Here is a 13,839-nt window from a genome sequence, read left to right on the forward strand (position 1 = left end):
GGCTCAACCTTACGGATCAGCGAAACCTTGTCTAATTAGACGACACCAGAAGAAAGTTTTAAGACCTTCAGCTTGTAATGTTGCTATGGAAGACGTCATTTTACTTGAACAATTAAATGCAAGGGTAAAAAAGAAATTTGTTTGAAGGAGCATTAATAATATGTTTTTTTTATGTTAATTTTGTTTATACATATTTAAGAAATTTTCCTTGCTAGTTTGTATTTTTTGTTTTTAAGGGGAAGTTTTTCAGCATTTCTTTAATATTCCAAATATGGAATAACAATTTGAACATTGTCTGATTTCACCATTTGTCTAAAAATGCAATCTTGAAAGGTACGTGCTTCTGGAGGGAAAGTACCGTACACAATTCCTTGCCAACTTGTCATTTCTTTTAAAAGGTGTAAGTTATTTCATTAATTCTTATCAAAAAATACCACCATTTGCAAGGTCGATAACTTGAAACGTTATAATTTTTTTCAACTTGTTTATTTGCATGTTGGGTTTAGTGGACGTTTACCATTATTATTTGTTTTTATCTTGTGGTAACATTATTCTTACACCTTTAAAGCCCTGACTCCTGAGTCCTGAGGCTTTGCTGCTTTTTCACGCTCATTGTTTGCCAAAGAAGATGTTATTTCATTATCCTATATCGGTTAGCATAGTATATCCCACAAACACTGACGAAAAATAAATGTTGCCATACGAAAGATAACAACAAATTAAGAAATAGACGTGACTTGGCGAAATGATGCAAGTATGTATGCAGAACTTTGCAATTCAGGAGCGTATTATTATAAGCATGACAGCATCAGCAAAAGCATGACTTCAGTCGCTTTTCTTGGTTGATCTTGCATTTATCATTACATGACAGTAATCATTTGATTTGTATGATATATGAAATCCTTGTTATATGCTGTATGTATGTTTCTTCCCTGCGGGATTCATAGTGGAAAGTCTGGCAGCTGCACGCACAAGATTCATCAAATTGCACACCTAAGTTTTTTTTTTATCTTTACGGGGATTTATAATAAATAAATAAAGAAAGAAAAGCTGGTTGTTTGAACACCAATTTATACTAAATAAACAAAGAATTGTGGTTTCTTTGCCAAAATTTGTGTCTTTGCTTCGATTGCTTGCACGATGTCATGTCGAAAATTACCGTACTTTCCAGTCACAGTCTCGGGTGCAGGAAGTAATGATTGCCCAAACTTACACTATGTGTATAACTTGTTAACAATGTTATGTTATCATGCTAATTAAACGCATCTGACCAAAATTTTTCCGAAATGCACACAAGGCCTATGTCTCCAACTTAATCAGTGAACTTATACCAAATTTCTTGTCTTTGTCTTACTAGGTCGACTAGCTAACTATTCACCGATAACCTCAAGTAAAAATTCTTTTTTGTTTTGAAACTTTTGGTAATGGTTTTCACTGTGTACTGTATGTTGTGGGGCAAATCTGTAGTGGAAAGTGTTTTTGTACATACAAACAAAGGTAGCTAATTTATCTGCAAAACTAATTTATCATGCAAAACGTTTACACATTCACATCTATAAAAAAGCAAGGCGAATATGATTTTAAAATGCCCACTTGTGATAAATAAAAAATCATTTAGATTTTAATCTACATCATCACACCAATATTTGCTTCTGTATATGCAAACAGTTTCATCAAAAACTGCCTCAATTTTTAGTTTGAGGACTCAAAAAAATATGATTCTGATAGGATGAAGTATAATATTACAACCAGACATTATAAACACTAATGCTTAAAAAGGTTTATGTGCCATGCTAAGCTTAACGACAATGTAGTTTGAAAATTGACAACTTAGAGAGAAGATGCGTATATTGTTTACAAGTCATTTTGGTTTTAGACTGGCCAGTTAGCTGATTGTTATCATAATGCTGTAAAGTTTGAGCTTACAGCTTAAGAATTGTTTTACTTTAAATAGAAAATATTGACTTTAAGCTGTGCTCTGTTCGTAGTATGTTGAAGGAAAAAAATGTGTAAAACTGAAAAGTCAATGGCTTATTGTCCTTTTTGCCAAATACCTTTGAAGTTTTTAAGAAAGCAAATTGTGAACTTGCATTTGGAGGTTTGCTTCCGAAAGAAGCCTTCAGGAACTGGTATGTTTTGATGTTAACAATCCATATATTTTAAGTGGTATTTGGTACTGTACTTTTCAGGCACAACAATGCTTTAATTTTTTTTGAAGAATGTCCAAAAGGAGAAGGTTGTGACTCTTCAATGATCTGTCATTATGAAAGATATTCGCATAAGATACTTGCGAAGAAAAGGTCAAATTGTTCTAATCTAAACCAATCTTTAAACAATTCATCAACCATTCCAACAATTGTCTTGGATGACCCAACAGTTGAAAGTGGATCTTCACTGGATGACTTTGAAACTGTTTCTCCAACGCAGTCAATGAAAGGATACAGTCCTATCCAGAAGAAAAACACAAAGCGAAAAATCAGTTCAAAGTTTAGCACCAGTACTAGTCCTAAAAGAAAGCTGAGAAGTGCTTTTAAAGAAAAAACTTCATGTTTACTGAGGGGTGATGCAAGAGGATTATCTAACTCTCCTCTCAATGTTAATTGCTCTGATAGTAGTGAGACAGTCAGTAAAACTAAATTGCAGCACAAAGATGGTATTGACAAATTAAATGGTTTTTTTTTCGATAGGGAGTGTTTTTTCGAGGATTTCGGTTCTTTATCTCCGTCTATGAAAATTAAAGGACATTCTATAATTACAGAAAAAAGAAGAAAAAAGAAGAAGAGTACTAACCTAAGTCAAAAAACAAAAACAAGTGCTGCTCATCAAGATAAAAAATCATCCAAGTCAGATGTTGCCATAACAAAAGTCGACCTTTGGTTATGTAATTCAGTATCAAGCAACAGTGATGTTGAAAAACGCAATGAAGCAGATGAAACAGAATCTCAAAGATTTTTATCTAACAGCAGTTGCATGAAGAATACCTTCACATCAAAAGTAGGAAATGATAGCCTTCCGACAGATGATAGTTTGAACTGGCAAGCTCCTTCTCCAAAAGGCCCTGGATTTGTTCCTAAATGTCCACCTCCGATGGCTGATGAAAGCTTGGATTCTCAAAGTGACGCGTTATCATCAAATACTTGCGATGCCAGTGTAACAATTGATGATAATTCATTTAATGCAACTTCAAGCCAGTTAAATAGGGCAAATGACTCCAGGCAGCCTTTCCCAAAAAAAGAAAACATTTCTGATTCAAACAACAATTTTGGCAAAAATAATGTAACTTCAAATCTCAATGCTCAAACCACTTCCAGTTTAGCCAATAATTTGCGAAATCCAATTAACAAATCCCCTTCAAAGCAAGGTGACATACGCTGCATGCTTTTCGGAATGAAATCTGAGCCAAACAGGCAACCAGGTAAATTCAATTTTGCATGTAAACTATGTAGATCGCAAGCCATATACAGCATGTTTATACATACACGCCAGGCAACAAAAGATAATTACAACAGCTTACATGCGTAAGCTATTTAATGTAAGCAATAATAGTCTGTGAGCCAGTTTTGAATGCAGTGAATTTAGAGAATTTTGCAATTTTTTGAATCATATTTTTTCGGGTTGTAGATCATTTGCCTGAGTTGGGATCAAATGGAAAGAAACGCCAATGTCCATTTTACAAAAAGATTAATGGTACTGATATTGCAGTGGATGCTTTTAGCTATGGCATCATACCTGGTATCAAATTCTACTTCTTATCACATTTTCATTATGACCATTACATGGGGTTGACTAAGAAATTTTCAGAAGATATTTACTGCAGCCATGTAAGAGATGAGTATAGATATAAATAGTACAATCTCTATCTGTGAATCCTTTTATTACGTTTTGTACCCGAGAAGAAGAATTGTTTATACATTTAAAATAGTGTTTGCAGGCTACGCTCAAGTTTTTGTTGTTTGCTTCATTTCATTTTAACAGGTCACTGGCAATCTTGTGCAGCTGAAATTAAAATTACCTGAAAACCTAATTAAACGCTTACCCATGAACAAAGAAGTTGCAGTTGGTAATGTCAAGGTCACTTTGCTGGAGGCCAATCACTGCCCTGGTCTGTCTTTTTTGAAAAAGCAATTATCATTCAATCAAGGAGGTTGAAACAATATGAAAATTGCACATGTTTTATAGGTGCCGTACTTTTTCTTTTCCGGTTGAAGAATGGCCAGACCATGCTTCATACTGGCGATTTCAGGGCCAACCAAGAGATACAAAATCACAAAATTTTAAAAGGTCTGTAAATGTGCATCATATATGGTATGACTGAATTAATTCTTCACACAATCTATCTATGGAATATTTTCTGTGAACCGTTATTTAGAAACGCCAATAAATACACTGTATCTGGACACAACGTACCTGGATTCAAACTACAATTTTCCGCCACAAAGTGAAGTTATAGAATTCACCTCAAATGAAGTTTATTCAATTCTAGCGGACATCCCAAAGACACTGATTGTGACAGGGACTTACTGCATAGGAAAAGAAAAAATATTCATGGGTATAATTGTAGAATGCTGCTAAAAATATATATGTAAAATATCTAGAAAGTATCTTTAAAACTCTAAATATCCTTACTAAGCATATATAAATGCGATTTTGGTCATAATTGAGCAAGATGGTTGCATATTACATAACACAAATTTTTATTGTTAATGTTACTGGAAAACCATTGAAAGTAATTCATTGGGCTTTCTTTGTTTTTGATAAAATTTCGCTGGAGAAATAATATACAACAAATTCAAATTTTGCTATCCTAATTTTTTCAGGTATAGCCAGAAAATTAAATAATAAAGTCTGTGTCACAAGAGACAAATTCAATGTTTTAAAATGCCTGGAAAATGTTGAAATTAACTCGGTCATTACATTAGATCCAAATGCAACAAACATTCATGTGCTTCCGATGAAGCAACTGTCGTTCAATGTAAGTGCCATCTAAAATGAATTGAGTTGAAAAGATGTTTTGTATTGGTAATTTGTTTGTAATATTTTTTTTGCTAACTTGAAATTGTATTTCAAGAGCTTGTTTACCTACCTGCAAAAATTCCAAGAGAAATATGATCAAATCATTGCAATAAAACCAACGGGATGGACCCATAATGGAAATGCAACTGATCTGAAGAACCTCAGACCCACTCAGACTGGAAGAGTTACTCTGTATGGAGTCCCATATAGGTAAAATGATCATAGCAGTATTCACTGCCTGTAAAATTTACCTTGATAATTAATTAATGTTAGTTTATTAGTAAAAAAATTTTAATTATGTGCTTAAAAGCCTTGTGTCCTAAGGATTACCGATAGTATAATAGAATTCGCTCTGACTAAAACAATGTTTAATGTTCAGTGAGCACAGCAGCTTTACTGAGTTGAAAGAGTTTGTGCAAACCTTAAAGCCATTTAAGATAATTCCAACTGTGAATGTTGCCAGAGCTGATCAAAGAAAGATGATGAACGATTATCTCAATAAATGGAAGCAAAAATAAGAAAAGTCTGTTGTAGACATGTATCTTTGCTTTTTAGCGTGTCTCATCACTGCCAGTGTTGTTGCGCTATGCTTGTCACTCTCATTGCCATGTATTACCTTATTATTCAAGTTTATTGATATTATTCTTTCTCTTCTGCTGATTATGTGTTTCCATATTTTAGTCGTATCATAAGAATTTCTTATGTCCCCAGAAATGCCGTAAAATACGATGAGGTGCTAGTGATTATGATAGTACGGTTTGTTGACAATTTGCTTCACGACGCTGCCAATGTCAAAAAATTCTGCCATTATAACTAAACTACTGCCAAAACTAGTTCAAGATCTTGCTGCTAGTTATACGAATAAACATACCTGCTTCATCGGAATTTTTTTATCATCAAGTATTTGTAATATTTTTATTGTAACTATGTGTGAGAAATTTTGTTACTTTCAATACAGTTTTATATTGCCTTGCACTGTAGTACAAACTAGGTAGTTGATATAATTTGTGTGCAATAAAATGCATCGACACATAAACTGTTTTAATATAAACACAATTTGTTGTTGAAGTCTACAGTACATGTATTTCATAGATTTACAAAGAAACATTTAACAGATGTGAAACAGTAACTGTCTCAAATCAGCCTTTTTGTTGATGTTTTTGCTTTTTTTCCATGATATTTATTGGCAATGGCTTTCTCACATGCATCTTGAACAGATTAATGTAAGATTAAGCATATTATTCCCATTTGTACCTCAGTCTTAAGCGGTTTCCCATTCAAGTAAAACACAGATTTTCTAAAAAGATTTCTATTCTAATAATGAAACTTTATATAAGTTTCATGCAATAAGTAGGCCAAATGCTTAAGCTACGCAGTATATTCGGCATCAATCCAAAAATTAAATTCCAAGCTAAGCTATAGGCTAGCACCTGTGTACTGACAAGTACATTCACAACTTAATGAAAAAAGATCTAGCTCATTTGGAGAACTGATGTGTTTTGTATTGCTTCAACAAAGGTTTCCTAAATAGAATCAAATAAAACCTTCACAAAGTTTGTATACAATATGTGTGTTTCAGTTTTATTTCGAACATATTTAATGTAGGTGCCACACAAAAGCATGCAGATAATCTGTATGAAGATATGAAGAATAGAAAAATAAACTCTAAGAAATCATTATTTGTGCAAACCTACTGCTAGCGCAATGTGCATCTTCACATAGCATAAAAAACGACTGCACTGAAATTATTAGACCAGTTTCTGACACATTTTAAGGTTTTAAACACAAGAATTCATGCACAATAGCAGAAATAGGCGCAAGACATGGTAGTATCTTAGTTGTTTAATGTGAAGGCAGATAGGTAAAACGGCATGTATTATATAGACATGATGGAGAAGTAAGCTAAATGACTGCAAACATTGTACCCTTAATGTTTACCAGATAAGCAGTATATGAAAATACATCAATAAATATTCATTTTAATTGCATGATTGTAGCGTAGATCTTGATTATGATACATATATATATATATATATATATAATAATTGTTATTAGCGCCATTTTAAAGCATAGACTCTATTAGAGTCTAATGCATACAGACTACAAGACAAATGGTGGTATGATAATAGCTGCAGGGCAGAAATACACAACTACAAATCTTCATAGTAGCAGTCAATGATATTAGCAATGAATGAAAAAAAACGACTCTTAACTTAAAATGAGTTAAAAACCAAAATAAAGCAGTTTGTAATGTAAAGCAGCACCCTAATCCATACAGTCGCACAGTAACTGCATAACACAAATTAAAAACTATAATAAAATTACGACACATATAAATTACAAAATAAGGTAAAACCAATGTAAAAATTAGTATGCTTGATATATAAACAATGTAGTAAAATTCTAGTGGTTACAGTTGTACCGTAACATAATGCATGATGACTTTCAGCTAAACAATAAGTTATAAACAAGAATAGTATCAAATCCATATCACTGTCCTTTTAATTTATATTGAGAATGTTATTTAGACACAAATCTGGAATCAAAATTATATTTCATCAGGAAAACTAAAAAAATCTATTTTTCAAAATACCTTGTAACTAAATAACATGTCACTTTATTGGTTTAAGTTTTATTCATGGTCTAATATTTAGTTCTCAATATGCTACGAGCAGTTCCAACTAAGTGTGCAAAAATACAAGATATATGAAAAACGAAGTTGAAGGTTGAAAGGTATCTAAAATGTGGTGAAAATACCACAAAACATTAGAGTTTACACAATAATAAGCCTTGAAAGCTGATATATGCGCACCTTTGTTGCTAATATAAACACAGTGAAAAGCACAAAATACTTCAATACGTTACACCCAGCTCATTATATTGGCCAATAAAAATTGGCTCAAAAACGCTGTTTCCAAAGTACTGGAATCTGTGTTAAGGCATTTTTAAGTTTTATGACAATTGGAGCAACGGCAAAATGAGAAATTAATTCTTTAATACATAACTTGGTGGTTACACATACACGATCATACTATTTATATCGTCACTTGAATGTAAACACACCAGGCCCAAGTGGTGATTTTGGTACGGTGTTCGTTATCGGTGAACGAAGTGGTCCTTCAGCCCCATCCTGTGGTGGAAATAATCTTTGTTGGGCGCTAAGAAGTAATCGATTCGGTGCTGACCCTAAACACTACTTGTGTCAAAATGTATGGCAATTTGTAGAAACAGGCAACAACATAATCGTTTGTCGTTTTGTGTAAGGAGCAGAGAAAGTGTATTTTTTAATTTTTAAAATGTTTCCATTGAAATACATTAACATAACTCACCAGGTGGAGCTGGCTGAATTTTACTGCCCAAATTTTCTGTGCCTAAAAATATTATCAGTTATATGAAAGAAAAGTCTGGATTATCATTAAAAACGAATATTACTTACTGAAGTCAATACAAGAAGTAATGCAAGTGGTTTGATAAGAATCAAGTATATTTTACCAGCACTTCCAAATCTTTTCATTGCCCGGTTGTTACTATTATTGTTGTTTGCATTTAGAGATGTCGGTCTTTTCACGTTTGTTTTAATAGGCTGATTTGCCTGTTACAAATTGGCCATATAGGATTAGGCAAAACTTTTAAGTGTGCAAAGTTGTATTCCTAGTGGACAACAATACAATGCTGTACTTGTAACCACTAACCATAGCATGTTATTTGTTTTATAATAAAAGCGGTAATTATATAAGCAATAAAAAGCATTAACATTTTATCGGCAGACCAGCATTTTATTAATGACACATACCAAAGATTTAGCTGGAATGCTTGTGGTGACCTTAGTAGCTGAGAGCCGTGAACATCTGTCTGTTGTAGAAGTACCTGACAAAAATTCATTTAATCCAGTAAATGCAATCTCGAGTCATAAGCATAGGATTATATGTTGTGCTTATTGAATGATTTAATGGCCCATTAGTGAATTCACTAAATCAAAACATATGTGCTATGTGCAGTATTGCTCTTAAAAGACAAGCATGTTTATGTAATGCAAGTCTTACTTGATCTCTTTGGTAATTCGTTGTCTTTTGATGCGCGAGTGATAGCTTTATTGCTAAGCATTAAAAAAATAAAAATTAGTCACCACCCCACGTAGCAATATTTGTCATATCATATCATTCTAGGTGTATCATGTTAGGCTTGGTTTCATGATACATGCACTTTTCTAGAGTCTTATTTATGACAAGCTAACAAAAATCAAACAACAGAAGTGGAGTAAATATTAACACTAAAGTTTCCCATAGCTGATAACAAAGAAAGCAAACGAACCATAGTGGCTACCTATTTTTCACAACTAGATTAGGCTTCTTTGGTGGAAGGGGTGGGGGTTGAATGCTTCCTTCACTATGATTGCTTGATTTGATGACGTTGCTCTGTTTATAGACAAACTGTATAAATCATAATTGATCCAGTTTACAAAGCACTATTTTGTCATGAAGCTAGTTAATATATGTGTGTTAACATATGTGTAAGAAACGTATGTGTGCTGATGTAATCAATTGAAGACATTAGGTAGAAAAAATACAACCTATAATATATAAAGGAAAGCGCTTGAAGATAAAAATGGTTAAACATTAATCACAGAACTGTTATCCTATTCAAAAAACAGCACATTGAATGGTAACAAAATTCCACATTAACAAGTACCCATTAAAAAAAATTATATTAGAAAACAGTACGAACAGCAAATCAAAGAGAGACAAGAAATTTTGCGTGATGCGTAACTTCTATTTACACAAATGGTGACAAAGCACTTAAGGAGACAATTGTTTAATCAGTGAGGCAGACAAGAAGTAAGTTTCTCACTTTCACAGGTTTTGGTGGCTGAGGTTTCAGCGCTCCACAAGTATCTGTTGTCTTCTTTGAGTTATTTTTGCTTGACTTTGAAACCAATGGCAAAGATGATTGATGATCAAACGATTCTGTGCTTGTCCTGACACTAAATTGTGATATATAGTAAATAATTCACAATTCACAATTTTCAATAATATGGTATATGTCAGAGAAGCATTTGAGTGTCATTGCACTTATTTACACAAAAAGCACTAGATTAACATTAAAGCGTCACCAAATTGTACCTTATCCAATTACGATCAAATGAAACATATATAATTTAAATATCTAAACCTGGATCCTTGAGTTTGGGGGCTGGAAGATGGTGGAGTACCTTTTGCAAACCTCTGAAACTTCTGTCGGGTTGCTTGAAACGATGCAGAGCTTACTGAAATAGATTTCGTAGATTTGGTCAAAAATGGGTTAGCAGGAAAACTTGTATTACTGTTGGGTTCATTTGGAGAATTTAGAGCAAAGTTGGCTGCCCCAGACGTTGGTGATGAAACAATGCTGGATAACTTCAAGTCTTTTTTAGCTGCAGATGGCAAAGGCTCTCCGTTTCTTATATTAAAACTCTTTGATGTTTTGAAAGTCGGGGTCCTTTCATCAACTCGAAAATTTCTTCTTTCTATAACACTGGGAGTTCTTTTAACAGTGACACTTATGCCACTATAATCAGTGACCGTTAAATTTTTTGTTCTTGAGATATCCTTTTTGACTAGACAACCATTGTCTCCTTGGACAGCCGCATGGTTGACATCTTCATGAACAGCAGCAGGAAAAGCATCTCCAGCATCAGGACACAAGACAATGTCTTTTGCAGAATCTACAACAGTAACTTGAATGTCTGCTTTCGTCACAATACTTTGTTTATCAGCTTCAGGGGTGTCTTTGTTTGTTTCTTGAATTTCTTTTTGTTCTTTTTTAAGTTCATTTATCTCATTCTGCAATGACCGTTCTCTCTCCAAGTAATTGCTTAGTAAAGTTTCCAATTCGTTATTTCTTGCAGTAAGCTAGACATAATTTTGTGATTTGTAAATCTCCACCCATTATAATATTATAATAAATAATTATTTCCACTTAAAACCATATTGGGAATGACACAAACAACTGAATAACTTGTTAAGACAATATACCTGCTCAGTTTTAGTACGCAGTTCACTTTGTGTTAAATCTTTATCAACGTCTACTGCTAAAGATGAATCACCTTTTCTCTCAGCCAGTAGCATGGTAATAATCTGCCCAAAGAAAATCAACATTCTGATGTTATGAAAACAATAGCAACTTACTGATTAAAACATAATATAAACAGATCAACAGCCGTATGTTTTGAAAACGTCACACCTATGCAAAGCATATACCAGGTATCATTTGTTAAATAGAAGATCAAACTCACAGTCTTATACTGTTTCCTTTCCTTGACAATCTGTTGCAAAAGTTTCTTGTAACTAGCTTCATAGTTTCGTGCCTTTACTTTCTCAGCTTCAATTTGTACCTGAAGTTGTTGGCATTCCAAGAGCAACCTACCATTATCACTTTCTTTGGCGGAGTGTTTCCTTATATCACGTAGTTCATCATTCACCTTTTATGAGATAAAATCGTAAAGTGATACAAGCTAAGCAAGACAAGGTTAAGCACTTATCAAAACCAGCCATTCAGTAAATACTGCTGTGTTTTAATTTCTTATAGCATCCATATACATCTGTGATATTTTGCCAAGTTTCCGTCTAAAACCTGACATGATCATGTATCTATTCAGGAATAATGATGTCATTGTGTTCTTCACATTTATAAGTGGAAACTATTGAGTAGTTCAAGTACTCACCAAATTGTAATAAGCATCACTTAAAGCAAGGTGTTGTCGTACTTTCGTCTGTTGCTTTTTAAACTGTGTCACACATTTTTCCAAAAGTGGCAGAGGCTCAATTTTAACCTTAAAATAAACTCAGATTTGTTAAAGAGACAGATAAAGAAATAGAGTTCTGTACTTAACATGTCAGCAATCTGAATTCATATCCCAAAGCCAGCATTAAACATGAATGTCTAGGCTACGTTACTATTGCACATATATGGTTACCCACAATTGAAGGTTTAATAAAACAATCATAAAATATTCCTTCGAATATGACTTGGTGAATAACTCAGACTTGAGATATGTGGCTTTAAACTGAATAAACAGCCAATTATGAGATTTAGTTTCATTGTTATTGACACCTGGTAATTGTAATTTGATAGACAGTTTACCAGATGCCATAGGCACTTCACAGAACAACAACCAACTTAAAACCATATAAGTAGCAATGAAGCCTGTGACACAATCACACAGCAATGCACCTTGGTTACAAATTCCCATTAGACACAAATATACTACGTATATATGACAATAATATTGTTACACCTACTAATTGTAAATGACAAGACTTTGGTACATCCACAAAATTTTGAATGGAAACTTTGTTTAGCATTAATAATTTTGAAAATATTTGAAAAGATGTGCCATATTTTCAATTATTCATGCTTATAATGCTTTAGGATAAGATCAATATGAGCTAAAAAAAAATCTAGTACGAAAGTAGAGGTTCACTGAAACAAAACAACTTTACAACATCACAAAATGTTCATAAGAGAAAAGATGATGATTTATTGACAGAACAAGAAGTCCTTTAATAATTACCACATCTTTGCTAAGTGACATTTTGTTTGTCTCAGGGCTTGGTGTAATGCTTCCACTGATGGCTTCATTGTCACGCATCAATGCTAGGAAGGGGTCAGTTATGTTGTGATGAAAGTATCTCTCCTTAGCAAGCTTATCATGGTTTAACTGGGCCTAAACGTTCATGAAACCAAGCTTTAACAAAACAGTTAACTAAGCTCAACATCAAATTGAAGAATTAACATAAAAACTACTGCAATTAAATTGCACTGCAGAGCACCATGCAAGAATCCACAGAAATATTTCAATGGCAAACATGAATATTTTAACTTAAGAACATACAAAAATATAGAATTGCTGAAGTTGTAACCTTTTTATTTAGATTACATTACACACCTGGAGATTCGTTATACAAATATCTCGAGCTTCTAATTCACCTTCCAGTATGCTAAGCAAACGAAGCAAATCATTTTTGCTGAGTTTGGTCATATTAAGGCTTTTTCGACCACCCTGAAATACATATATATATATACCAACCCATATACACGTTATTCAACAAACTATTCATTTGTAAATAACCAACCATTTAATTTTTAAACTTTTATGTAAGTCTCAAAGAAACTTCACAGAAGAGATTATGATATAATAACCAAAAGGATGAGAATTACATATTACATGCACTAGAAAAATCACATTACACATTTCATGATTTGGATCATGATAGTATGAGGACCACTATTAGAAACCAACTAGAGATCTCAAGAAAATCATCATATAACACTTCACTTAAAATGCATGTGTAGTTTAGGGAGTTCTATATGAAGGATGTACAGTTTCTTGAATGCTGAATTTATCCTGAGTAATTAGGTTTATAATATAGTATATACATCATAATCTTTATCCTCGGTCTGAGAAAAGTTCTATCCTGATTTATTATATTTGCACAACGCTAAAATGTGAATTGATATTACCCATAACATATAAACGTCAAGATTATTATCGGTAAATAAAAAAGAAAAAAATTTAATCACTCATGTGCATAATTATATCAGCTAAACCCAAATACCTTGGCACGAATACTTGAACCAACATCAGCTGCAGGAAGGTCCACTGCTGGATCATTACTGTTCGCCATAGTCACACAAATTTTAAGCAAACAAGTTCTTTTGTAAAAACATACTTAAGTCTGTTACCAACAATTATCAGTAATATAATGAGGTAAATAATTCAAGTATAATGATTACATTTAACCAACATGATTTAAAACCATAATTAATGAAAATGCTTATATTTCATAT

The 13,839-nt window shown here is 33.0% G+C and overlaps 2 protein-coding genes across 4 annotated transcripts; one reads left to right on the forward strand and one right to left on the reverse strand.

Moving 5' to 3' along the window:
* The first annotated feature begins 1,920 nt into the window (after positions 1 to 1,920).
* On the forward strand, positions 1,921 to 5,957 carry LOC143460763 (uncharacterized). Of its 2 annotated transcripts, XM_076958381.1 has the most exons (10): positions 1,921 to 2,129; positions 2,219 to 2,653; positions 2,759 to 3,415; positions 3,622 to 3,821; positions 3,976 to 4,102; positions 4,180 to 4,281; positions 4,370 to 4,549; positions 4,818 to 4,972; positions 5,069 to 5,223; positions 5,393 to 5,957. In XM_076958381.1, exons 1-10 carry the CDS (start codon positions 2,006 to 2,008, stop codon positions 5,529 to 5,531), a joined length of 2,274 nt encoding a protein of 757 aa, XP_076814496.1. In that variant the 5' UTR covers positions 1,921 to 2,005; the 3' UTR covers positions 5,532 to 5,957. The 2 variants fall into 2 exon arrangements, with proteins under 2 accessions (XP_076814496.1, XP_076814495.1); XM_076958380.1 differs by having other exon boundaries at positions 2,219 to 3,415.
* A 1,234-nt stretch (positions 5,958 to 7,191) lies between these two features.
* Positions 7,192 to 13,748, reverse strand: LOC143460185 (uncharacterized). Of its 2 annotated transcripts, none has more exons than XM_076957602.1 (14): positions 13,608 to 13,748; positions 12,938 to 13,051; positions 12,563 to 12,715; positions 11,714 to 11,821; positions 11,285 to 11,470; positions 11,025 to 11,126; positions 10,183 to 10,901; positions 9,862 to 9,994; positions 9,337 to 9,428; positions 9,057 to 9,109; positions 8,807 to 8,880; positions 8,506 to 8,605; positions 8,343 to 8,384; positions 7,192 to 8,199 (listed from the first exon to the last, which is right to left on the reverse strand). In XM_076957602.1, the coding sequence occupies exons 1-14, from the start codon at positions 13,674 to 13,676 to the stop codon at positions 8,057 to 8,059; spliced, it is 2,088 nt and encodes a 695-aa protein (XP_076813717.1). In that variant the 5' UTR covers positions 13,677 to 13,748; the 3' UTR covers positions 7,192 to 8,056. The 2 variants fall into 2 exon arrangements, with proteins under 2 accessions (XP_076813717.1, XP_076813716.1); XM_076957601.1 differs by having other exon boundaries at positions 8,450 to 8,605.
* Between the last annotated feature and the right edge of the window lie 91 nt (positions 13,749 to 13,839).

The sequence above is a fragment of the Clavelina lepadiformis genome, chromosome 5 (assembly GCF_947623445.1).
Source record: "Clavelina lepadiformis chromosome 5, kaClaLepa1.1, whole genome shotgun sequence".
Lineage (NCBI taxonomy): Eukaryota > Metazoa > Chordata > Ascidiacea > Aplousobranchia > Clavelinidae > Clavelina > Clavelina lepadiformis.